Source organism: Podarcis muralis, chromosome 2, assembly GCF_964188315.1.
Source record: "Podarcis muralis chromosome 2, rPodMur119.hap1.1, whole genome shotgun sequence".
NCBI lineage: Eukaryota > Metazoa > Chordata > Lepidosauria > Squamata > Lacertidae > Podarcis > Podarcis muralis.
The window spans coordinates 11192354-11219064 of NC_135656.1; the positions used below are offsets into that span (position 1 = coordinate 11192354).

General features: G+C 46.7%; 1 protein-coding gene and 1 long non-coding RNA gene across 8 annotated transcripts in view; one reads left to right on the forward strand and one right to left on the reverse strand.

The window, feature by feature from the left end:
• Positions 1–26711, forward strand: part of LOC114586183 (uncharacterized) — a 98585-nt gene that overhangs the window by 66049 nt on the left and 5825 nt on the right. Inside the window, exon 3 of the long non-coding RNA XR_003704074.2 lies at positions 26360–26437. This is a non-coding gene — a long non-coding RNA (uncharacterized LOC114586183). The remainder of the gene's footprint in view (positions 1–26359; positions 26438–26711) is intronic.
• Positions 1–26711, reverse strand: part of ZNF385A (zinc finger protein 385A) — a 199603-nt gene that overhangs the window by 38524 nt on the left and 134368 nt on the right. For all 7 annotated transcript variants that reach the window (XM_028709213.2, XM_028709210.2, XM_028709194.2 and 4 more), the window contains 2 exons: positions 5908–6018; positions 1680–1845 (listed from right to left, as the gene is read on the reverse strand). In XM_028709213.2, the coding sequence (XP_028565046.2) occupies positions 1680–1845; positions 5908–6018 (277 nt within the window). The remainder of the gene's footprint in view (positions 1–1679; positions 1846–5907; positions 6019–26711) is intronic.

Genomic DNA, 26711 nt, shown 5'->3' on the forward strand with positions numbered 1-26711 from the left:
AGTGCCACCCGCGTCCCTACTTTTTAAGGTACTGCAGGGCATTTGGTGTTTTCTCAAAGGATCAGAAGGGGGGAACCTTTGGCAACTCTTGATGTTGCTGGACTCCCAGCTCCTGTCATCCTTGCCCACTGGCCCAAGCTGCCTGGGGCTGGTGGGACTTGGGAGTCCAACAACATATGGGGAGTATTGGTTCCCCATCCCTGGGATAAAGTGTAGTCACACGGCAGAGAAAGCTCTCATTTCAGCCCTGGGTTAAATCCTGCCATAAAAACAAAAGCCTCTTGCTGGGATGACAACCCCTGCACTTGTCTTTAGCCTTCCTGCTACTGGCAAGGTGGCTTCTGTTTTTTACCTGTGCTCCCTCCCAGTTTACCAGAGTCCCCAAGGCATCTACTAGCCCCCTGCTCTTTGTTCTTCCTCCTTCCTTAAAGCACACAAAAGTTCTCAGATTAGCTATTGTACTTGGCAGCAGCACAGCAGGGAGGAGGGCGTCAACCCATCTCATCTGAGGTTGTGTGTGGGGAGTGCCGTGGGGCTGGGGGAATGGGTTTAGTAGTTACTTGGCACCCTTCTCCACAGCTGGGAGGCAGAGTTCCCCAGGCGAGTCACTTGGCTACAGCCCCAGCTCCATTTCCACCAGCCATCAGAGCCGTGATCAATGTTTAATTAGATGCGATTTAATTACCCGCTTGCTCCTCCGTCACCAGTGCTGACAAGTGAGCTCAAGTTCCCAGCACAGAGAGGACAGGCAAGATGTCAAAGGCAGGATGCGAGAGCCAGGCCTTCCTCCCCCCCCCCCACCTTCTGAGCAAAGGTTTCGCCCTTGACCCTATAATTGATGCAGAATACGGCTAATGTCTTATTGAACCCTGTAATTGAGGCGGGATACAGGCAATGCCCAGGGCCCTGTATTTCTTCCTTAGCCAGCATTGTCAATATTCGCCACACCTGCCTGGCTGCACTGCGGGAAGGAAAAGGCTGCAAAATCCTGCAGGGCATGTGGGGAGAGCAACACACTCTCCTACTGGGAATGAAGGGCAAGTCCCCCCCCCCCCCCAATAGAATTCATAGAATCCTAGATCATCATTCTAGTCCAACCCCATGCAATGCCAGAATATGCAGTTGTCCCATACGGGGCTCGAACCTGCAACCTTGGTGTAATCGGCACCATGCTCTAATGCAGGCTTCCTCAACCTCGGCCCTCCAGATGTTTTTGGCCTACAACTCCCATGATCCCTAGCTAGCAGGACCAGTGGTCAGGGATGATGGGAATTGTAGTCACAAAACATCTGGAGGGCCGAGGTTGAGGAAGCCTGGTCTAACCAGCTGAGCTATCTGACCACTGAGCTATTCATTTGTTGTTGTTGATTAAAAAAAAAAACAGCCAAGAGAATACATGTGACTGGGCTGTATTTAGTGGTGAGGGAAATGCTCTCTGTGAATGATCAGGGCCACGCCTCTTCAGTTTTATTTCCTGGTGTTTCAGGGCAGAGTTCTTGTATGGAAACGGGTCCTAGATTTGGAGTGACAAGTTCTGGAGCTAAGCTCTGGTGCAAACTGAGCCACAGGGAGCTCACAAAGCCCAGTCACCTTCTTCTGGGAATACACAGCACTTCGAACACTGCACAAACACACATTCCTCAGGCTCTAGGGCAAGACCAGAATGGGAAACTCAGTACCTGTGCGGTCAGAGTCACTCTCCCCGGTGCTGGAGGACGGACTGCCCACAGGTCCCGGTTTGTCACCCTCACGGGCTCCTGATTCCTTCTGCCGCGTCCTGGCGGCCTCAATTCCCTTTACTCGCCGGGCATGGCGGTTCCCCTTGTAGTGTGCTTCGGCTTGGCTCTGTGGAAAGGAGAAAGCACGTAAGCAATCCGGCAAACCACAGGCCTATGCCTGCATACTTCTGGTGCTGCCTCTGCAACCGAGCCAGCTGTCAGTACCGCTCAGCGTGAAGCCACAGCCCCTCACCCCTGCCACAAACCTGTCCTCCTAGGAATAAAGGTAAAGGGACCCCTGACCATTAGGTCCAGTCGTGACCGACTGGGGTTGCGGCGCTCATCTCGCTTTACTGGCTGAGGGAGCTGGTGTACAACATCCGGGCAGTGGCGTAGCGTGGGTTGTCAGGACCCGGGGCAAGGCAAGTAATTTGCGCCCCCTAACCCATGGATTTGCGCCCCCTAACCCGTGGATTTGCGCCCCTAACCCTAACCCCCAGATGTTGCGCCCGGTGCGGCCGGCCCCTCCTGCACCCCCCACGCTACGCCACTGCATCCGGGTCATGTGGCCAGCATGACTAAGCCACTTTTGGCGAACCAGAGCTGCGCACGGAAACGCCGTTTACCTTCCCGCCAGACCTATTTATCTACTTGCATTTGACATGCTTTTGAACTGCTAGGTTGGCATGAGCAGGGACAGAGTAACAGGAGCTCACCCCGTTGCAGGGATTCGAACCGCCGACCTTCTGATCGGCAAGTCCTAGGCTCTGTGGTTTAACCCACAGTACCACCCCCGTCCCTTAGGAATACTGTTCAGCTAAAACTGAAGCCAGATCACATCGTGCTGTAAGTCTGGAGCCCAGAGGTAGCCAAGCTCGTGCCTTCAGATGCTGCACTACATCTCTCCTCATCCTCAACTGTAAGAACATCATCGGGCCAACCAGATGGTTGTGAGAAGCCTGTAAGCAGAACCCAAGAGCTCTTTCCTCTCCTGTGGTTTCAAGCAAGTCGCATGCAGAAGCATATTGCCTCTGACAGTGGAGGTAGCCATTGATAACCTTATTCCTCCATGAAGGTGTCTAATCCTCATTTGAAGCCATCACTTCTTTTTGTGGGAGCAAAATCCAGAGGGAAAGAAGTACAGTGGTACCTCGGGTTACATACGCTTCAGGTTACAGACTCCGCTAACCCAGAAATAGTACATCAGGTTAAGAACTTTGCTTCAGGATGAGAACAGAAATCGTGCTCCGGCGGCACAGCAGCAGCAGGAGGCCCCATTAGCTAAAGTGGTGCTTCAGGTTAAGAACAGTTTCAGGTTAAGAACGGACCTCCGGAACGAATTAAGTACTTAACCCGAGGTACCACTGTACTTCTTTTGTCCTATCCTAAACCTTCAGCTTCACTGAATGTCCCTGAGTTCTATGAAAGAGGAAGAAAAACCTTTCTCCATCCACTTGCTCCTCACCATCCAAATTTTTATTTTAACTGTTGGCCACACAGGCTGGGGCCGATGGGAACTGCAAGCCAGCTACATCTGAAGGCTGCCATGTTGCCTACCACTGCCATAACCATTCCTGAGCATGTTAAAAGCTCACACCTGACTGATCCAGGGTGACCAAGAGCAGCAGGAAGCCCTATGCATAAATATATGTGACTTCCACATACGAGCATCTCTCCTTGGAATGGCCAGCCTTTGTTTACTTGGGTTGTCTGCTGTTGTTAAGCCACGTTGTTTCCTGTGAAATCCTCCCATGAGCTCCGCACACCCAATTTGTGGGCGATTCTGTGAACACAAATGCTGCAGCACCAGCCCTGTCCCGTGCGGACAAGCAAAGCACCTTTAAGGCTTTCCAGGTTTAATGAATGTTTGCAGGTCCTGTCCGTTTTATTGCCTGCTTGTGATTGCAGCTGGGGGATTAGCAATAAATAGCCTCTTAATTGCTCCTTGAATAGCCTCTCTTAATTGCGCTCTCTCTCCCCCCCTTTTCTTGGGGGAAGGGGGAGTGCTGAAGACGCTTTAATTACCTATTTCCTCTCATTATCCTTTCTAATTTCTTTCTTTCCATTGTTTTTATAGCCAAGCAACACTATCCTAGACGGCGTATTTCCTGGGTAACATTTTTTTAAAAAGTGTGTAATAGTAGATTAACATTCTTTTTGCTTTTCATACTTCCATGAAAAAGTGAGAAGTAATAATAAAAAAAAGTCTTCCCCCATGAAATATAAACAACGGAGGGCTTATCTGCATCTCTATTTGCCCCACCAATCCCCACAGGAAACCCGATCTTAAGTGCTAAATCAGAACAAATGGCAATCAGGTTTTCTGCAGACTGCAGTTTGTTTCGATTCAGCACTAAAGACTGGGTTTTTTGGGGGAGCAGACCAAAGGCAAAACCCCTCGGAGCCTTGCCTATAAAGTATGGGACAAGCAGGAAGTGTAAATGAGCCCTGAGAGAGGCTATTTTGTCACTGATCTCCCAAACCTGAATGACCATGCCATGAGCTTTTTGTCTCATCCTGTGCAGCTGGGATGGAACGAGGCATTACAATAAGGTTACCAGATTTTCCCCCCAGTGAATCCAGGGACACTTTTCAACTTCAGCAGGAATGATAGGATTTTGTCAGGGGACTGATTTGTAAATCCAAGGACTGTCCCCGGGAAACAGAGACGTCTGGTAACCTTACATTACAAGTAACAGGGTTACTGCAACTGTCTGTCTCCCTAGTCTTCATCCCCTTGTGCGTTTCCACACTGCCTGTCTCACATAATTGGCTATTGGCACAAGGGAAATGACATCACACTGCAGGTTGTATCTACAGTGGTGCCCCTCAAGACGAATGCCTCGCAAGACAAAAAACCCGCAAGACGAAAGGGTTTTCCGTCGCGGAGGCGCTTCGCAAGACGAAGTTCCCTATGGGCTTGCTTCGCAAGACGAAAACGTCTTGCGAGTCTCGCCATTTCCCCCCCCCCCGCTTCCCCCCCCTTTTTCAAAGCCGCTAAGCTGTTAATAGCCTTTTAACAGCTTAGCCGCTAAGCCCGCTAAGCCGCTAATAGCGCTAATCTGCTTAGCCACCAATGGGGTTGCTTCGCAAGACGAAAAAACCGCTAGAAGAAAAGAATCGCGGAACGGATTCTTTTCGTCTTGCGAGGCACCACTGTAGTTTCATCCTTACAGTGTGAACCTAAGCAGGTTTCTTCAGAAGCAGGCCTCACTGATGTCAACGGCCCTCGCTTCCAAGACAGCAGCCTTCCTCGAATCTTGAAGTTACATGGCCTGACCTTGAATTAAATGGCTTCTCAGGTCAAACAGGATAGCTATTTGTATTTTCCTTTCGAAAGCATCTTGGCTAACCTGCTCCCATCACCTGTGGAGGGGCCATGCGCTACATGTAGAACTGCCTGGACACATTCCCAGGCATCACCAGTAATAGGCATGGAAAAGATATTTGATTGAGACCTTGAAGATTGACTGCCAGTTAGGACAGCACTGGATTAGATGGGCGAAATCGGAGTGAGGCAACTCCTTATGTTCATACGCGTCAACCTGCGGGTTCATGAAGTGATGTACTTTGTTGCCTTCTTCATTCTATGGTAGAAAATCTTGCCTTGGGACAAGAGGCTGGGCAATAACCAACTTGGCCTTTGCATCTTACAATTCAGATACGGCGCATAAGGCTTACCATTTCATAGAGGCTAAAGCGATCGATAGGATGACTATGTTCCCACTCCACTGTCACAGGCAGTATGCCTCTGAATACCAGTTGCTGGTAATGGCAGGAGGGGAGAGTGCTGTTGTGCTCAGGTCCTCCTTGCTGGTTTCCCATGGGGACATCTGGTTGGCCATTGTGAGATCAGTAGGCTGGCCTAAATTGACCTTTGGCCTGATCCAGCAAGGTTCTTCTTATGACATCACCATCATCTCTGAAACCAGCCCTACAGAGATCCCCCACATTCCAGATTTCTTAAACCACATGCCATTTCCCTGAGCCTCGTTGAGTCCCTGGCTTGCGTGAGTGGGATGTGACCTGAGCAATGTCTCTCAATGCATCTTCAATGGGATTTGCACTTCTCCCGCCCCTCAACAGCCCACTGCCGCTCTCTGAGACCCACCACCACGGGCCGCACAGCATGAAAAAGCTATGAAGAGAAGGGCTGGGACCTGGGGTCGCCAGACCCTCCAAGACTCACCTCAGAATTGAAGCGGATCTGGCAGACGTTGCAAGAGATGATTGGGCGCTTGGCCTTGGCTATGGGTACCCCAAAGGTGTGGTTGATCACTGCCTTCTGCACTGGGTCCATCTGCCAGAGGAAAACAAGGAGGAAGGAGGAGGAAGAAATGGTGGTCAGTGAATATAGCCTGCTATGCCTACAAGGCTAACTTCTTACCAACTAATCTAACTGAAGGTAAAACCACGTAACCCTATGGCAGCTAGTTTTGAGGCTTCTGAGCCAGACACCCAATGGTGAGCTGGTCATGCGCTGTCTGTAAATCAACAAGTTCCAGTGGGGTGGGAATAGCCCTAGCTTGGGCTGGGAGAGGTGGCCAAGATTTCAGAATTAACACTGAAAGGCTACTTTTGACTATGGTTAGCTTTCCCTCCCCCATCACTGCTGCGGGCAGAGAACTGGATTTTCTGCATTAGGCAATGAAATGTCTTGGGCTGCCACAGAGCTGAGAGAATTGAGCAAATTGCTGCCCACCCCCATTCGCACCATTTACACAGAGAGGTTCTATGTATGTGATAACCCCAGGAACTAAGGGAAGGGGAAACAGAACAAGCACTGGACAGTCTCCAAGAACAAAGAGATAAGGCAAGGGTAAGTAAGGAATCTCTGGCCTGGGGGGCATGCATTTGGCCCCAGGCCTCTATCCGGCCCTCAGGACTCTCCAGACACTCCCCTCATTGGGCCTGCATCAAACTTTCCTCAGGTGTTTTTGCCTGGCTAGGATCTATCCCCGCTTGCATAGATGGAGGCTACAGAGGGGGGTGTGCAGAACAAAAGAAAAATGGAAATTTGTTGCTTGCCAGCTTTTGCCTCTGGAGGCATGTAACCCCCCCCCCCCCCCCCGAAGGCTCCCCAAAACAAAATGAGGCCCTCAGGGTGAAAATAAGTACCTCATAGTGCCGGATTTAGGGTGTTGTGGGCAGTTCCCCCAGAAAATGGTGCTGAGCTGAGGGGGCGCACAACAACAACAGCAGCAGCAACCTATATTTATATGAGTACCTACTCAAAGTTAGAAATATTGAGGGGCGGGGGATTTTGTCATTGCTCAGGGTGCCATATTACAAAAGTCTGCCCCTGCTGGGACGGAAGCCCAGATAAATAATGGTTTGGCATAGTTGTGGGGGAGAGAACCAAGAGCGGGGAGGAGGGGGAACACCACCAGGTTGTGGAAATCTCACTAGGGACACCTATGACCTATTTCCACGATGACCTAGATTTACATATTATACCAGTCATCCATATGCTGTGGAAATCCGTATTATATTGCCCTTTCCTTGAGAATCCCCAACTGGAAAACACCCTCCCCCCTTCCCCACTTGTATTTGATAATTTTCACTTCTTAACCTTTATTTTATCATCGCCACCCTGTAACTTAAGACATCTCGATTTCTCTCATTTGCTATTATTGGACAAAAGCAACCCAGAGATCCAACTGAAAAGTGAGAACAAAGCATGATACATTTTAAGTTTCATCTTCATGCAAATGGATGGGTGATGTTTGCGTGTACTATTACTGGTGACACTAGGTGTTAAACTGCACTTTGTCACAGTTACTTTAAACAGGAATGTGTGTACTGCAGGGTGACCGGCACTTAAGCAGAACTGCACACAGCACACAGTTTTAGGGTCCCTGTGACTTTAAAAAGATGGCTGCTGGTGGAGTCCGTAGCCTGGGAAGTTCCTGAGTCAAATCTTGCCTTAGCTATGGACTTGCTAGGTGGCCGGAGGCAAATCGCCCTTCTCCACTGCAACATGGATGTGAGAGAATAATATTTGTTATATTTATCACATTTTTATCCCCCCCCCCTTTCCTCCAACGAGTACAGGGTGATAAAGATGTGGCCAATCCCATGATATCCTCAAAACAATCTTGCAAGGTAGATCAGCTGAGAGATAGTGATTTGTTTGGGGGGTGGGGCTGGCCAGCAAGCAGAGATCTGATACCCGCCCCCCCCCAAAAAACCGTCCACTCCATCACACTGGCTTCTGTAACAGTTCCTTCTCTTCTTGTAAGGATTACCAGGTTAGCATATGCAGTGCTTTCTTTTCTTGTAAAATAGGTGCTGGCACTCAACATGAAGTTGTTACAGTAAGTGCCACACTTTTTAAGAACTAAAAAAAAAGTGGTGTAAAAAAAAGCACTGAACATATGCGATGTGCTTTGTACGCTCGTAAGTTTTCCATTGCGGGTGGCGCTGTGGGTTAAACCACAGAGCCTAGGACTTGCTGATCAGAAGGTCGGCAGTTCGATTCCCCACGACGGGGTGAGCTCCCGTTGCTCAGTCCCTGCTCCTGCCAGCCTAGCAGTTTGAAAGCACGTTAAAAGTGCAAGTAGATAAATAGGTACTGCTCCTGCGGGAAGGTAAAGGGCATTTCCGTGCGCTGCTCTGGTTTGCCAGAAGCGGCTTAGTCATGTTGGCCACATGACCCGGAAGCTGTAGACCGGCTCCCTTGGCCAATAAAGTGAGATGAGCGTTGCAACCCCAGAGTCGGTCATGACTGGACCTAATGGTCAGGGGTCCCTTTACCTTTAAGTTTTCCATGCATGTTAAGTAGTCATGCTACCCTCCACTCCACTGCAAAGGAATTATGAAAGATTTGCAACTTAAAAATAATAATAATAATAATCACTTGATCAACATGATACACTCGTTTGGGGTGGGGAGGGAGAGGTTCAGGGAAGGCAGGGAAGGGCATTGTTAATTCTCAACGGAACTGCACCTGTGAACACCACAGAAATCCAGTTGCTTAGCCACCCAGTGTCCCCCCAGAAAACCTATCTACTGCCCTCCGGCCTGTGAAACTCCAACCGGTCACACAAACAGCAGCAAGCCCCCGTGATTCTGCACATACGACTAAACATGCGGAAAAATGTTCTGACAGTAGGAGCTGTTCAACAGTGAAATGATCTCCATCATGAGGTTGTGGACTCTCTCTGTTTTTAAGCAGAGGTTGGATGGCTATCTGTCATGGATGCTTCAGCTGAGAGTCCTGCATTGCATGGGGTTGGACTAGATGCCTCTTGGGGTCGCTTCCAACGCTACGATTCTGTGATTCTAACTCCCTTTGGGACCTGGCAGCGACGTTGACTGAATTTGAAACCGGGCTCGGTCCATTAGCCAGCGGGCCAAAGATTCTGGGAGTTCCCTGGGCTACTGCTCTGGCCCATCCATTTCTCACGCCTCTGTCCTGGGTCTTGCTCCAGTCTTCTTTCGCTATCCCCGGCTGACACATCTTGGACTGCATATATTATACCCTTATCATCGCATGTTGCGTTGGGGGACTCCATGCTGACACTTCCATGCAGAGACCCCAGCCACTGACAGCACAGGCAAAGGTTTGATTGGCTTGCTGGCTGCATCGCAAGGAAGTATGACTAGGCTTTGAAATGCTGCAAAGGGGACACTTCATTGGGCAGTCACGCCTCCATAAGGATCTCGACAGCGCAGAACATAATTAATAAATTCTTGGCATAAAGCTGGAGCAGGGCCCAGCCTTGGTTGGCTGTTTGGCCCCGGTTTCTGTGATTACAATATAAATTGTCAACAGGCAGCTGCTGAAAAGGCAGGAGCCAACTCCAGCGCCAATTGCCTCATCACAGAGAGATTTAGTATTCAGGGGAAAGGCAGGAATCGAGGACACAGCGCCATATGGGGACCCTCAAGAAATGATAGCGGAGTCTAGTGTTTGCCCACAAGGTCCACAGTGGGGAAATGGCATCATCTCAGTTGCGGATGTCCATCCAAATTGGCAGCCGGTCAGGGCATTTTCAGACAGAAGGCTTAGATTTCAGAGCTCTTTGCTTCAGCTGGGTTGGCTAATGTAAATTTAAAACGTCACATTAGGCAAAATCCTCATCTGCATTACAAATGACCCTTTCCTACATTCTCTCCCACTTGAAGAGTGACCATTTAGGTTAGCAGAAGCGGCTCAGAGGCTATTTAAGCCCCATGTAGGAAAAATGGCCACTGGCTTACCCAAGGAGAATATATATATACGGTTCATAGCTCCTTCTGAGACTTACTTATTTCATTCTTGTTCTCGGGAAGATATTGGGGGTGGTGTGCAGGTTAGTAACAGAAAAGCTTTTCTTTTATTAAGGTATTACACACTTTTGCAGGATTGGTCTAGTTTACCTTGTTCACATGTTACACTGAACACACGTTCTCTGTACACACGTACAAGTGTTTGTGTGAAAGAGTATACTGTATGCTTGATTTGGGCAACTCAATTATTGTGCGCAGAGGCACAAAGACTGCACACTCATTGAAAAACTGTTTGAGTGTATAACTAAACTATTTGTGCACACAGGTACACGGATCGTACACTCATTGAATGCAACTCGCGTCCCCCGCCCTTTCAATATTTTTTTTGTCGTGCCTTTCCTCCATTAACCATTTATTATTGTTGTTTTTCCCATGGCAAATTGATGTCAGGTTTCATTGTGAATAGAATCCGCTAACTTCTTCCAGCAGAAGCTAAACCTGGCTAATTACAAATCCAGAACCAAAATAGTTCACCCTCCTGCCTCAAATGTCTCCCTCCCCACTTCCCCACGTTTTTCTAGTAATCTGGATCAAATTTATGGGGTGCTGTGTGTTGTGTATGACCCAATTGCACAAATTCCATTTCTTATTAGGGAGGAGAAGGCACAATAACCTAAGGTGTGCTAATCCAGGAAAAGGAAGGATGTATGTATTGAAAGCGTGCAAAGATTTGTCCTGGGACTACGAGTAGCAAAAATTAAAATTAAATGAAAATGCAATAGAAATACTGATCTAGAATAGATCCTTGCTCATGGTTTGTGGATAAATGTTTGGATGCACTATGGTAACAGCAATGAAGAGCTGGAAATAAGAGGCCTATTCAGACATTACTTGACTTCAGGGATTCAGGGGAAATTATTCTATTCTGGAGCAGGTCTCAGGTTTGGAGCTTCCCCTCTCTGCCTCTGTGCCTGATCTTGGGCAGAAGGTAACTAATGAACAGGGGAAATGCTGTGATGATTTAAAAGTTAAATGCAGGATCTCCCTGACCCAATGAGATGGATCTTGCTTTCCTTGTGGGGTTTCAAAAGTTCATTTTCTGCCTAAAATGAGGTGGAATGAAGGGGAGAGCATGCAAGTCCCAGGTCCATTCCTAAGCCAAGTAATATATGAATAGCTGCAAAGGAACAGCTTTCATTAGTTTGTTCAGCTTTAGACATTTCTGCAGTTGACACACCAAGATGGATATAGCCATTTTCTATTTGTGTGAAACTATTTAAAAGGAGGATTCTATTAATGAGTAATTGCAACAAGCCCCGCTCTGACATGACCCAAGTTCAGGATGTTTATATGCAAAAGAAATTCATCGAGACCTAGCAGTTGTTTGAACTCGCTGAACTCTGTTGTTCGCTGCTGTGGAATTATTTTAGCATTTCATTGCTTATAAATATCTCAATAATAATAATGATTTTATTATTTACACCCCGCACATCTGGCTGGGTTTCCCCAGCCACTCTGGGGAATATAAACAAACAAACATACACACTCCTATTTCTATAGGGGATCTCAGTGTGGAAAAAGATTCCACACTGACCAAAAAGGATTTGGGAGGAAAGATGACGATTTAGTGCTTTAAATCTGGGTTTTGCCAGTCTATTACAGAAATAAATCTTCGACTGAATCTTTGGTGGACTGAAAATATTTTTGCTTAAGGATACCCCAATTCACCCTTTGCCAGCCTGGTGCCCTTCATGTGCTTTGGACTACAACTCCCAGCAGCCCTGGGGGGGGGCGGGGGTGCTGAATTTTGGCCTTGCACCGGGTGCCACTGAAATTCGAAGGACCAAAGTCCATCCCTGATTGCATGCCCTGTTGACTTTTTCCATCTCCCATGAATTTGTTTAGCTCTCTTCCGATGCCAGTTCCACAATGCTTTTCAGTCTTAGTGGCAGAGAGTTCCACCAGCCAGTTCTATGTGTACAAAATTACTGCTTTGCATGCATACACGCACTGTATTGTTTTTATGGTACGTATGTATAATTTTAAATCTGCAGCATGTTTGTGTCAATTCACTTTCTATTAGGATTGTGTGAAAGGCTACAACATTGCTTAACACCATCTTCACTAGGTAGATCTCAGGGATATTATTCAGGAGGTACAATGGGCCAGTACAAATGACCCAGGCTCACTCTTTCTCAAGTAGCTTGGTCATATGTATCATCTTGCCAAGAAATAAAATAAAATTTAACAACAGAGTACTCATAGATGTGTGATGAAATGGCCAGCCACACTCTTCTGAGGAGAACCAAGTACAGGCAATTCTCGTGTTGCCCGGGGGTTCTGCTCCAGACATGTGCTGCCTGAGCACACGTAAGGCCACCTCTTTTCACGACACCTTTTCGACATTTGGGGGCTACTTCTGGGTTTGGCACCGTGCAATCCGGACGCACCAAAATCAGGATTTCATGGAGGCATCCTCATTTGAACACACTCCCCATTCATATGCTAAAAAGGAACTGCTATTGAGCATTTACTTCCTAGAGGAAGTTGTCACACTCTTAATGAAGAACAGGGGCACTTGTGGTAAGACTGGAGATGACCTCTAAACCCCATCCAGGTGCTATTTTTCTAGAAAAAGAGGTGTCAGAACTTACCACGAACACCTCCCTTCTTTTATCATGACAATGGTGTCCACCTGAGAAGTGCCGGAACCAAGTTCCAGTGAGTCCCAGCTGAAAAAAGCCCTGCCAATAACTCTCCATTTAACTAACAATTAAATCAGGTACTGGGTTTATTTCTGGTGGCTCGACATTTTTTCATGTACAAAAATTCAACATAAAGTTGGGTTGGGGCTGGCGGGTAGGAAACTAACCAATGAAAGAGAGAATAACTTTTTTAAAAAAGAAAGAAAGGTTCTATTGCTTCTGCCTCCTTCTTCATTCTGATTTAGTTTCAATGAACCCATGGCCCTCCAAAAGTTGCTGGTCTACATCTCTGCCCTACCTGACAGCCGTCACGAAATTAAAAGATGCCTGCTTCTTGGGAGAAAAGCAATGACAAAGCTAGACAGCATCTTAGAAAGCAGAGACATCACCTTGCCAACAAAGGCCCATACAGTGGTGCCTCGCAAGACAAAATTAATTCGTTCCGCAATTTTTTTCGTCTTGCAATTTTTTTCGTCTTGCGAAGCACGGTTTCGGAAAAGTTTTGGAAAAGCTTCAAAAATACCAAAGTCTTCAAAAACCTCAAAAAAGGCTACCACACCGCGTGCTATGAGTTGCCCCTCGAAGTCAAGTCGCAACTGTATTAACGGTGTTAAGAAAAAGGAAACAAACTTGCAAGACGTTTCCATCTTGCGAAGCAAGCCCATAGGGAAAATCGTCTTGCGAAGCAACTCAAAAAACCAAAAACCCTTTCGTCTTGCGAGTTTTTTGTCTTGCGAGGCATTCGTCTTGCGAGGTACCACTGTATAGTCAACGCTATGGTTTTCCCAGTAGTGATGTATGGAAGTGAGAGCTGGACCATAAAGAAAGCTGATCGCCGAAGAATTGATGCTTTTGAATTCTGGTGCTGGAGGAGACTCTTGAGAGTCCCATGGACTGCAAGAAGATCAAACCTATCCATTCTGAAGGAAATCACCCTGAGTGCTCACTGGAGGGACAGATCCTGAAGCTGAGGCTCCAATACTTTGGCCACCTCATGAGAAGAGAAGACTCCCTGGAAAAGACCCTGATGTTGGGAAAGATGGAGGGCACAAGGAGAAGGGGACGACAAAGGACGAGATGGTTGGACAGTGTTCTCAAATCTACCAGCATGAGTTTGACAAAACTGTGGGAGGCAGTGGAAGACAGGAGTGCCTGGCGTCCTCTGGTCCATGGGGTCACGTAGAGTCGGACACGACTAAACAACAACAACAAACCTGACCATTGGCCATGCTGGCTGGGGCTGATGGGAGCTGGATTCAGGAGGGCCACTACTTCCCCGTCCCTGCTCCAACTGCTTTCTCATAGGAAACAGAACATGAGCTAAAGTGCACCCACCATTTGTGAAATCAAAGCAACGTACATCAGTGCATGTGGACTTGGGCTGTTTTTGCAAGCCTGCCTCATCCCAGCAGTGCTAGCCCAGCTCTGGTAAGGAAGGTGACTCTGGTCACGGTGGAGAACAGCCAAACCAGGCTGTCCCATGGGGTGCCGGAAAATTCCTATCCCTCCCAAAATCTGTCAAGTGACAGAAAAGCCACCGGGTCGGATGAGCAGAATGGGTGCGTGGCCAAGCCTTGCAGGCCTTTCCAGGCATTGGGTAGGGAGGCAAGAATTTCCCAGCCTCTTAGGAGAGGAGCCGCCCTGCTCTGAAGACACATGTCAGACAGAACAAGACAGAGAGAGTGCACTGTTCCCAGCCCAGCCAGTAACAGAGCCTGGGGCTTTGCATAAACTGGAATCCCTTCACACGCCTCCACAGGGACAGAGAGAATAGGGAAAGGGTGCGGCAGCTGTTTAAACAGCTCCCACTTCATTGCACACTTGGCCAGGACTTTAGAGATTCACAGGGGGATGTGGAGTGGGGGAGACGCCGCAGCTTACAAGCGGCTGGAAATGGTTTGCAGCCTCTGTTTTCTCTCTTGGACAAAGGCAGCATCTTCCCAGATGCTTAACAACTGAGATGCAAGGCAGCAGAATTGCATGATGTTGTTGTTGTTTAATTGTTTAGTCATGTCCGACTCTTCGTGACCCCATGGACCGGAGCACGCCAGGCCCTCTTGCCTTCTACTGCCTCCCACAATTTGGTCAAACTCATGCTGGTAGCTTCGAGAACACTGTCCAACCATCTCGTCCTCTGTCGTCCCCTTCTCCTTGTGCCCTCCATCTTTCCCAACATCAGGGTCTTTTCCAGGGAGTCTTCTCTTCTCATGAGATGGCCAAAGTATTGGAGCCTCAGCTTCACATGATTGCATGAAGTAGCACTCACAAAACTGGAGCACTTTAGACTGCAGCGGCACGTCCCTGTCCCTACCCAAGCATTGAAAACTGGCCTGTTAGAGGAAAGGATTGAACCTGCGATGCTCTGTGCATTGCTAGTTTTCTGTGTTCGGCGAGTTTCCTCCCCTCCCTGTACCCCATAAGAATAAGCATTCAAACATGTTCATTCACACCTCCCACCTGCTGTCTGAAAAGGTACAATCCAGCTTTAGTTGTGCCATGCAATTCTCCTGGCCATGTAACAAACCTCTTACAGACTCGGGACAAGCATGGTCTTTATGTGGGGTTCTAAACCTGAATTTCAATGTAGTCATGAATTTGTGGATGCTTTACTCTGCTTGCACCTTGCAAACAGAGCTAGACAAGCTTCAGGCGGCTACTATTTTCTACTCTGACAAGGAGTGGTTCTTCTGAAACAGAGGGCTCTCTCAGCCATGCCACCCCAGACTGTTTAAACCAGGCTTCCTCAACCTCGGTCCTCCAGATGTTTTGAGACTACAATTCCCATCATCCCTGACCACTGGTCCTGCCAGCTAGGGATCATGGGAGTTGTAGGTCAAAAACATCTGGAGGGCCGAGGTTGAGGAAGCCTGGTTTAAACAATGCCCACCTAAGCCTTTAAAGCATTTAATGTGAAATGCTGTGTGTGACATGCTTTTCAATGCACAAACTCTTGCCTATAACTAAACTGATGCCCTTTCAAACTGGTACTCCACCTGCACAGTCCCACCTGACCGAAATACCACTCTCTCAACATCTATGTTGCACAGAACGCAAGAGAAGAAGTAGGAAAGAGGAAGGAAGCATCTGAGGCCACAGAGTATTTCCAGTCTGAAATGAACCTAACCAGCAGCAATTCTTCAGGATCTCAGACAGAATTATTTCCCAACTCTACTTGCTTGCGAGCTATTAACTGGAGACACCAAGGACCAAAACAGGGTAGGGAAACTGGATTTCACTAATGCGATTTGCACCTGCCTAGTCATCTGCCATCATTATGATATCAGATGTTGATGTTCTCAAAGCTGATCAGCTGATGGGCACTGAGAAGAGCTCCTTTGAACAAATGGACGAGAGAGGGACGAGTAGCCGAGAGCAGCCCATCACAACCATGTTTTTACCTGTTCCACACTTTGACATCACATATGATATCAGACGTTGGACAGGTGGGTGTGATTAGGTGAAACAGCCTGGAGGTACTCACCATTGGAATAAGCCAATGTTCTTTGCACATGCAAAGCATGCACTATGCCACAGAGCTATGGGCCTTGTTGCTTGTTATATGGAGAAAAAAACCCTTTCTACAATAACTCTGTAAATTGAGCATCCTTATTTGGCTGTCATTTTAGATACTGGGCATGGTGCTTCCGATATGCACAGTCAGAAGGGCACCGAACAAGGAACATAACAAGCTGTTGCTTGAACATACCCTCAGGAGCTGATGCCGTTTAGAGGAAAAGTTTACGGTAATTGAGGACGGAGTCACACACACAAAACTTGATTCGTCACTCAATTACTCATCGCTAAACGTGTAAACTGCTTCCACTTCAAAGATGGTACATATGAAAAGTTATGTTTGTGATATTTGATCTTGGGTGACCCACCTTAACAAATGTGGTTGCAGACTCATTGTGCAACCATCATCATATATGTGCAAATTTGCCCAAAGGGGGAACATGAAAGAGGTTTTAAGAACACACACACAGTAACAGAGAAAGCCGGGAGAGAGAAAACTGCTCACTGTCCCTCAACACACTGACTTAGCTTGGACAATCAGTTCCTGGAAAAATACATACATCCTTTGCAGTCATTTCACTCCTCCCTTCAAATGAGTGTCTGAACAAACTAGGAAACCAAAGCTGACCCTAGCTTCCCCATTGTCTGAACCAAGAATTGATGGGTTTGCAGCTTCCAAAGCTTGGCTTACAGATCTTGAGTTGTTTGGAAGCCATTAACCATAGTTTCCCAGTTCAGATGTAACAGGAAGCTATGGTTCACTGACTTCCTGGTTTGCTCAGGATGGCTGCTCACTTGAAGGGAGGAGAGAAGTGGCTGCACGGGAGCCGTGTGTGGCTACACAGAGCTCATGATTATCCTGACTCTGTAAGACAGAAATTGATGGTCCAAATGTAGCCGTCATAGAATTGTAGAATTGGAAGGGACCCTATCAACTAGTCTAAGCCCCTGCAATGCAGGGATATGCAGTTATCCCATACAGGGATCGGACCTGAAACCTTGGCATTAGGCAGCACCACACTCATCAAACCAACTTGACTGGCTTGCAATTCAGGACAAGAAGCACAAACCACATTTAACTTATGCTATCTAAGCAGTTCTGCGAGTTTTAAGCAGTTTAATTGAGAGATCGACTTAAATTTATCAGCAGGGCTGCACAGAAAGAGTACATGTGCAATTTCTGAAGAAGAAGAAGATGATGATGATGATTTTGCCAAGCAGTCTATTGTAATAGAGAATTAAAAGCAGGAAACTGTTGCAGATGGGAAAAAAATTCAATGATGGGTAGCTGTGTTTGCTCACAAATTTTCTTAAAAGGGAGCAAATGTTTTTTATCTAATGTGCAAGTTATCTTGAACTTCCTTTTAACGATTTGAAAGGTGATGAGAATATTCGAGTTTACCCAGCTTTCATTAATTAATCAGCAGAGTGACAGATGGTTTCTCAACTAAACCTTTCCTAACTGCTACAGGGTGCTGTGAAGGCCACTGACGTAGATGGATTCTAAAATGAATTAGGCCAAATCCTCCACTGAGTTATCTGCTGCAAGCTATTAACCAGAATTGTTCGGAGACTGGGAGACAAAACAAGAGGAGACAGCTATCCACCTCTTCCCTGGATTATATAAGTTCTTTGGGCCATCTGACTGGCCACCAGAGAATGTCTATAACTGATGGAACATATTAATTGATTTTAATATTTGGTTTGAATTCATTGACACACACACACACACACACACACACACACACCCAAGGCCTACAGAAAAAAGGGCAGGAAATAAATGGTAAAAATAAATAAAACCATTGGAGCCACAGTGTTGGGCTAGATTGAGATAGATCATTTGTTGCCATCCTTATGGTATTAAACTACAACTCCCATCATCCCTGGTTACTGGCTGTGCAGGCTGAGGCTGATAGTACCTGTAATCCGCACCTTGAGGGCATGCTGTTTATCCTGGGCAAAATGGCTTTTGATTATCTGACTCTGCCATTTTGTTTCTTATCCAGGCAAAACGCCCCGCCCCCCATTTATGTGGAGGCTACGTTCCGAGGCACCTTGCATTTAAGTGAAATCGCATATATTTGAAACACCATTTGAAAAGACAGCAAACACTCTCTAAACCTTTGCAAAATCTTTAAAAAAACAAAAACCTAAACAGTAGCACTTTGTTGTTGTTTAGTCGTTTAGTCGTGTCCGACTCTTCGTGACCCCATGGACCAGAGCACGCCAGGCACTTCTGTCCTCCACTGCCTCCCGCAGTTTGATCAAACTCATGCTGGTAGCTTCAAGAACACCATCCAACCATCTCATCTGCCGTTCCCTTCTCCTTGTGCCCTCCATCATGGATCCCTTCATGGATCACCTTGTGCCCTCCATCATGGACCCTTCATGGATCACTGCCTTGCCGTGGCGAAGGGGCTTGAATAACTCAGAGAAGCTATGAACTATGCTGAGCAGGGCACCCAAGATGAACAGGTCATAGTGGAGAGTTTTGACCAAACGTGATCCACCTGGAGGAGGAACCAGCAAGCCACTCCAGTATCCCTGCCAAGAAAACTCCATGGACAAAGACACGACAGAGTGAGCTCCTGTTGCTCGGTCCCTGCTCCTGCCAACCTAGCAGTTCGAAAGCACGTCAAAGTGCAAGTAGATAAATAGGTACCGCTCCGGCGGGAAGGTAAACGGCGTTTCCGTGCGCTGCTCTGGTTTGCCAGAAACAGCTTAGTCATGCTGGCCACATGACCCGGAAGCCATACCCCGGCTCCCTCGGCCAATAAAGCAAGATGAGCGCCGCAACCCCAGAGTCGGCCACAACTGGACCTAATGGTCAGGGGTCCCTTTACCCTTACTAGGCTCTTTTAGGGCTCCTTTTGCAATTTTAAAATTCACTTTGGCGTTATGCACGGTCACGCATATATTCAACACAAATAAACGAGGGGTTGCTTGTATACTTATGCCTTCAATGGTCTATTCTCCAGGGGACACTGGTTTGGCAAAAGCCTCTCTGACCTTCCCATTGTTGTTGTTTTTTTGGGGGGGATGACAGTTAAATGACTGGAATGACAAAGGAAAAACGAAGAGTGCAGGTGAGGTCACAACTGTTTTAAGGAAGTCCCTATATAAAAACACCCCAAATAAACATGCTTTTCCAAATAGGAGTATGAGATGATACAAAATGCAAGCCCTCCCTGCTATGAAGGGAGGAGAGGGTGTTTGCGTGTGAGGGAAGATGCAAGGTCAGCTCACGGAGGGGAGGGGGCTCACAGGGCCGTACTGCCACTGCAGTCAGCGCCACACTGCAAAGCTGTTATCGATCCCTTTGCAGTGAAGCCACTGAAGAAGTGGGACGTTGCAAGGATTAATTATGGGACAGCAGTTGCCTGGCTACTACTGTTTAGCACTGTCAACTTAGTTTAGCACTTAGTCAACTTCAGCAGCATGGTAGGTGCTGTTCAGAACAAGAAAGCGTCCAGAACCAGAGACCCTCCAATTTACATTACAAAAGGACGAGCAAGGAATGAGGAGGAAAAGGTTGGGGTGGATGGGAGCTGGAGTCCAGTAACATGTGGAGGGCTACTCTAAGAAGATAAAAACACACACACAAGTAAGCTTCTCAGGTGAAGACATATATACTATTTTAATGAGTGGTAGGTGTGGTTTGATAGTGTTTTCTCCTGGAAGAGGAGAAGGAAGGAAGGAAGGAAGGAAGGAAGGAAGGAAGGAAGGAAGGAAGGAAGGAAGGAAGGGACAGTTTAAAAAAGAATAGAGAGAACCATCTTTGGAGCTGTTCTGGGGGGGGGGGGTTGGTGAAGGATGTACAGTAAGGTGAAGGTAAGTACAGTGGTACCTCGGGTTACAAACACCTCAGGTTCATAGCTGTCAGCGTTTCCTTTTTTAAAGGGAAATTCCCTTATTCCGAATAGGATTCCTTGCAAGAAAAGGGAAAAGTTGACAGCTATGCTCAGGTTACAAATACTTCGGGTTACAGACTCCGCTAATCCGGAAGTAGTACCTCAGGTTAAGATCTTTACCTCAGGATGAGACTGAAACCGCACACTGGTCCGGAAGTAGTACCTCAGGTTAAGAACTTAGAGTATTCAAATGTTTAAGGTTAAGAACTTAGAGAGTATTCAAATGTGATCAAGTACAGTGGTACCTCGGGTTACCGTATTTTTCCCTCTATAACACGCAGATTTTTTCTCCTAAAAAGGAAGGGGAAATGTCTGTGCGTGTTATGGAGCGAATGTGTGGTCCCTGGAGCCATAAAATCAGACAAAAATAAAATCGCGAGTCACGGAGAAGGGAAACCTGAAAAGAAGAAGTGGCTGCTTTCCTGCATTCTGCCTCAGGGTCTTACTGCCCACCCTCCTCTGTTTCGTTGCTGTGATTGCTGAAACGGAACAAAGAGCAGGGAAAGCCCCTCCCCTCCAGGCAAGCAGAGTGTCGTTCTTTCTAATTCCTCTCTGTGCTCCGGTGCTGCGTCTAGGGACTAGCAGGCAACATGCAGGTGGGAGTGGGGGAGAGAAGAGAGAGAGAGAGAGAGAGAGAGAGAGAGATATGGCTGGTTTGGGTGCTTGGGTGGGGGAAAACTTTTGCCTTTCTTTCCTCCCTCCCGTTAAATCCCTCTCCTGCATTCTTAGCCAGCTGCTTCTCTGCACACCCCTCTCATGCTCCTTTTCCCTTCTTTGTTTTTCCTTCCCTCCCCACTTAAAATGTGGTTACAAAGCATAGATCCACATGGATCCTCAGGATCTTTGCATTGGGTCACCCCAAATTCACCATCAGATCACATAGCATGTCCATGGCTACAGCCTGCCCCCCAAAAATCACGCACCCACTGTTGCCTGGGGCTGCAATGGTGCAAAAACGTGATTAAAAAGCATGGATCCACATGGATCCTCAGGATCTTTGCATTGGGTCACCCCAAATTCACCATCAGATCACATGTCTGTGGCCACAGCATGAAGCACAAAAATGATACATCCACTGTTTCATTCAGAATGTTTTTTCCCTTGTTTTCCTCCTCTAAAAACATTGTGCGTGTTATGGTCAGGTGCGTGTTATAGAGCGAAAAATACGGTACATACACTTCAGGTTACATATGCTTCAGCTTACAGACTCTGCTAACCCAGAAATAGTACCTCAGGTTAAGAACTTTGCTTCAGGATGAGAACAGAAATCGCGTGGCAGAAGTGGGAGGCCCCATTAGCTAAAGTGGTATCTCAGGTTAAGAATGGTTTCAGGTTAAGAACAGACCTCCAGAACGAATTAAGTTCGTAACCAGAGGTACCATTGTACATATACATCAATGAGCTTGTTCCTCTTTTTTTAAAAAAATCATTTTAAATAAGTGAGACATCCCACCTGATACATATTGATTCCTTCACCAACCCAGTGATTGTTGTGCTGATGTGCAGGCTTGTATTGCCAATTTTACAGGCGGGCTCACTGCTACGACCACTCCAGAAAAGACATCTGTCTTCACCCCAAAGAATCTACCCAGACACACCATAGGACATAAACCCAAACAAACAGCAAATCATAGTCCTGTGTGTATCTCTATATGACTTTAAACATTAGTGGCTCCCCTCTTTTTGGTGCAGAGAACACATGCCTTTGAGGGTGAAAACAGACATGGATCACAGACAGAGGAATCTGTGATCAATTCTCCCAGCTTTTTAAAGCAGCAGCCAGAAGGCGCTTGTTTTGATTGGAGCAGTGGCATTTGGGAGGAGGTATTCAATTAACTAACCCTCCCTCTTGAACTGGGGAGGGTATACCGTATTTAATTCTTTCCTTCCGCTGCCATGTTTCCCAACTGAAATTGTTGGTGGAAAAAGACAGGCACCTGTGTTTCCCCCTCCAGCAGGGAGCTTTGGAAAGAGGGGGGGGGGTTACTTAGACAGAGAAAATGGTGTGGGAGGAAGAAATCCTGAAATTCAGCACCCTAAAACTCTAAGGTTTTATGCATGGGAAAAACATGAAGTTTCTAAAAACAACACAGGCACTAAGGGGCTGCCCTGATCAAAATCAGATTCCTTTTGGTTGGCCTATTAATAAAAAAGCTGGGAGATTGGATTGCAGATCTCCCACATCATGCCTGTTTCGGCCCTGAGCCAGATGGATTGTGACCTGGAAGTCATGGGATAGCAAACCAAGGTAGCTGGTTCTCCAAGGTCACCCAGGGTGACGGCCACAGTCACGGCAAGGGCCAAGGATTCTCGTACGTCTGCCACAGATCTACTTCTAGAAGGAACCCAGGAGTGCTGAGTTTGAGACAAGCTGGCCCCTGCCTCTGCCAGCCGAGGCCCGCTGGCAACTTCCCAGGCCCTGTCACTCTACCTGTTAACATTTCCACTGCCTTTGCCCAGCGTGTAACAGACACCAGTGCTCCTCAAGGCCGCCGAGAGTGTCATCACGCCCTCTCTCTCACCAAGAGAGATGGGGAAAGGGTTCTCATTTTAGACACTGACCTCCACTGGTTATGTGCAGACGCTTCTGCAGAACAGGCAGCCGGCCCAAAATGATGGAGAGTAGGAACTAGAACCAGGAAATTGCAATATCTCGCATGCTCATGGGAGGGCTGCGTATGCACAGAATTAAGAAGCCAGCAATTCAAGATTCAGAAACTCTTAAATTTTCATGAATTGAAAATTTCTAGCCCTCAGGGGATGAGTCTAGGAGCTCAAATGCCTCCAGTCGATGTGTGATATACAGTGTAGAAGGGGACAGAAGGTAACTGAGAATGGAAGATGTTTTAAACAAAAGTTGAGAGGAAGATGGAACTTGCTTTTTCGCAGTAGGCTAGTAGAGACTTTCTAGAGTGCCAAAATAGAGCAGCATTTGGAAGTTAAGAACTGCTCACTTCCATTTATTACAAAGGGACTGTTTAAGCACCTGTGAAATCTCTGTGACTTAAAAGGGTTTTATTTTCCATGGTTACTGATCTAAAGGTTTAAATTAATATTCTTTGGCCCATTTCATGTGATGTTTAAAAAACTGCATTATGCGGCACAAAGTTCCCACCCAGCCTTGCTTGATAAACCATAGGATTAAAGCTGGTCATTTGACTGGTCCAATTAAGCGCCCAAACATTCCCAGTATTAATTTGTTAAAACTATTCTATTAATTTGTTAAAACTCCTGTTCAATCACACACACACAAATTAGTCAACCATTGTACCGAAGCAGTGAAATCAGATTCCCAACAACTGTAATTATTACTTTTCATAACACTGTTATACAAAGCTAAATGAATGCGAATGACCAAGGAATTTCAACAATTCCTCTTGGCTTTCATCCCAGAACCCCAGAGAGAGCACAGTTACAGAAAAAAATTAAAAATGAAATCAAACCCCGTACACATAACAACTGCAAAGAGACCAAGATCCAACTGGAAGGTGTGTGTGTGTGTACAATCATTGTAGTAGTGCGTCTAAATAAATGTGCACCCTGATTCTTGCACCACTGGGAAACTTCACTGGGTAAGCCCTCGTCACCCGGCCTTTCACCATCAGATGACATCACAATGCAATTACAAATTTAGGATACCAGCAGCTCTAACACAACCCAGAAATGGAACTCAAAGAAGGCCTATGCAGTTCAGAGCAGGCTTCCATCTCGATGACTGTGAGGGTCTTCAAGGCCAGAAAACACCCCATTTACATTGCCCCATTTAACTGAACAGGTGGTATGCCCTCTTATCGGGTGCGGGAATGAAATGTGGCGCTAGGGGACAGTGAGCCACAAAATATACCTTCTGCCTCTGAAATTAGCCCCTATATATGCCCCTCATACTCCATATCTGGCTCCGATCTGGTGGAACGCTCTGTCACAAGAGACCAGGGCCCTGCGGGACTTGACATCTTTCCGCAGGGCCTGCAAGACAGAGCTGTTCCACCAGGCCTTTGGCCAGGGCACAGCCTGACTCCCTCCCTCGGCAATCTTCGCGGAGTTCTGGCCCAATGGTTGCCAGTGGCTTGAATTAATTAATTTTATAATGAATAATTTTAGAGTGTTGTTTATGCTGTACTTTTGTACTGTTTTATTGTTGTTAGCCGCCCTGAGCCCGGCTTCGGCTGGGGAGGGCGGGATATAAATAAATTATTATTATTATTATTATTATTATTATTATTATTATTATTATTATTATATACCCTTCATTATGACGTCCTTTCTTCTACCTCTCTCGCACGGCAGTGCCTCACTCTGCACACATTAGGGTGTTTCCGATTGGTGTTTATTGTGGGATCTGCTCATGCGTGCAATTTTTTTTGCAGCATCCATACAAAGTCATCAGCATCAAAACGACAGCCTGTATTTCCACCCCATTTAATCTGGATTTACTCTCTCTGCAGAAAACCTGATGTTAAAAAGCAAAAACCCAAAAACGGAACGAAAACCTTTTCCAACGACCCGTTTGTGATATTAAGCACCTATCTGGAATCATTCGGTCACTGGTCTTGCTCCTTCCTTCTGGCTTGTTCTTGGTCCTTCCCATATTTCCCAAGGGGTGGGGGCTATGGGTGGAGTGAAGTGGGGGCCAGAAGACCCTATGACAAGGTCAAGAGACCATGCTGATCTTCCTCCCCAAACTCATTGCAGCAACCTCAACTGCCCTACTGACACCTCTCCTCATAAGTCCACATTGTACAGTACATTCATGAATACGTTTTGCACATTACGGTGAACATATGTGCCAGGGCTTGTAGGGAAGGTTGCACAAGTCACCCCCTCCCAGCTTTCATGTACTCAGCTTAGCCTATGTATATAAGATCTACACGGTATGGAGCAAAAGTTACACCTGCATCTACTAGTAAATCTCCAGCTAATTTGTATTAGATCAGCTAGGGTTTCAAACTCCTAATGGCTTAACAAAAGCATCAAGAAAAAGTCTCCCCCAGGCCCGCTCCAAAATTAAGCTGCTGAAATCTAGGAAGGCTGGATTTCCAGGCTGAGCATGTGCTCAGAGCAACATGTCCAGCAATTCAGTGCCCATCTTCCTGAGCCAGCTGGTGGACCTCAGCGACCTTGGCGATCTATCTAGCCAATAAAAGCAAAGCTGTTCCACCAAGCACAAGGCTGTCTACCTCTGATCTATGCACATGGAGTGTACCCATATAAGTATATTTCTGAGCAATGGAGAAGCCTGGTTTTCCAGAACCCCTGACTGCACAGCAGGGTTGTACATACACATGTGTGGAGGCCAGAACTGGAAACAGCACAGGTGATCATGTGCATTCACACATTCTATGTAAGAAAAGCTGCACAGAACTCACCATCCCACCCCTACCCCCACGTTTTACTCCAACATGTCCTTCCTCCACACAGCAACCAGGCCAAGGACCGTATGCCTGCTCAGCGTCTTTCTGGCACTTGCAAGATGCAGACTCAATTCCCATCACGGAACATGGCCTGCAACCGCGCAGTGTGCACAAGTTTGCTGCTTGTGTCAGGGGAGCTCAGACAATGTTGCAATTCATAGCAAACCATCGGGAAAGGGACATCTGAACTTTGTATATCTATTCTGCGTATTTGCATTATTTCTATCCTCCCCTAATAATCGGGTTTTTTCCTTTTGTATATATCCCAGTTTTGCTAGTCATTATCGATGGGGCAAAACTAATGGAAAAGCAATTCTCTAGAATCCCGCGAGATGAAGGGGAGATTAAAAGTGTAATGCATACATGCCTACAAAAAAAGATAAAGGACCCCTGACAGTTAAGTCCAGTCGCGAACGACTCTGGGGTTGTGGCGCTTATCTTGCTTTACTGGCCGAGGGAGCTGACATTTGTTTACATGCATACATATACATATACTTTAAAGCATATGCGCACAGCCATAAGGAGTAGAAAACTTTTTTTAAAAAGTCTGAAATTTTCATGGAACTGATTTCTGCAAACACCACCACTTTCTGTGCATTTTCTTCATGCCCTTGGAATGCCAAGTAGTGATCAGCCTATATCAGCTATATCATAAAGAAAGGCTCCATCTGCTTGATAATTTTGGTTGCCCATTTATCTTTTTTTTTTGGGGGGGGGGGTTCTGGCTTGAATATGGCCCCAACTTTATCGGTTACAGTATTGGTTATCAACCTTTTCCCAACAGCCTTTCGAGGCGAGGAGACTAGATATGCTTTAAGCTGCCCAGAGTGGCTGCGGAAACCCAGCCAGATGGGTGGGGTATAATTAATAAAATTATTATTACACAGGATTCCACGTGTGGCTGCGCCATAATTTGCATAAGGACGTTATGATAGCAGCCTGAGAATGGCAAGACAGTATCACAGGTAATCAATCTATCAGGGATTGAGGGACTATTGCATTCCTTGTCTGCATATTAGCTTAAATGCCTAGGAACCTCAGACTTGGGGGCTGTTAAATATTGACGGCACACTCCAGAAAGCATGCAGGCAAATTCCCTTCTGAGGGGGCTTCTTTTATCTAATTCCCTGGGAACAAGGTGTGAACAGCCCAAATCTTTGAAGTAGTGAAGAAGCTAAGGTGCTCTCTAGTGAGGAAACAGTTTTCAGTAGGCTGTGTGTTTATAAAGAGATATGATGA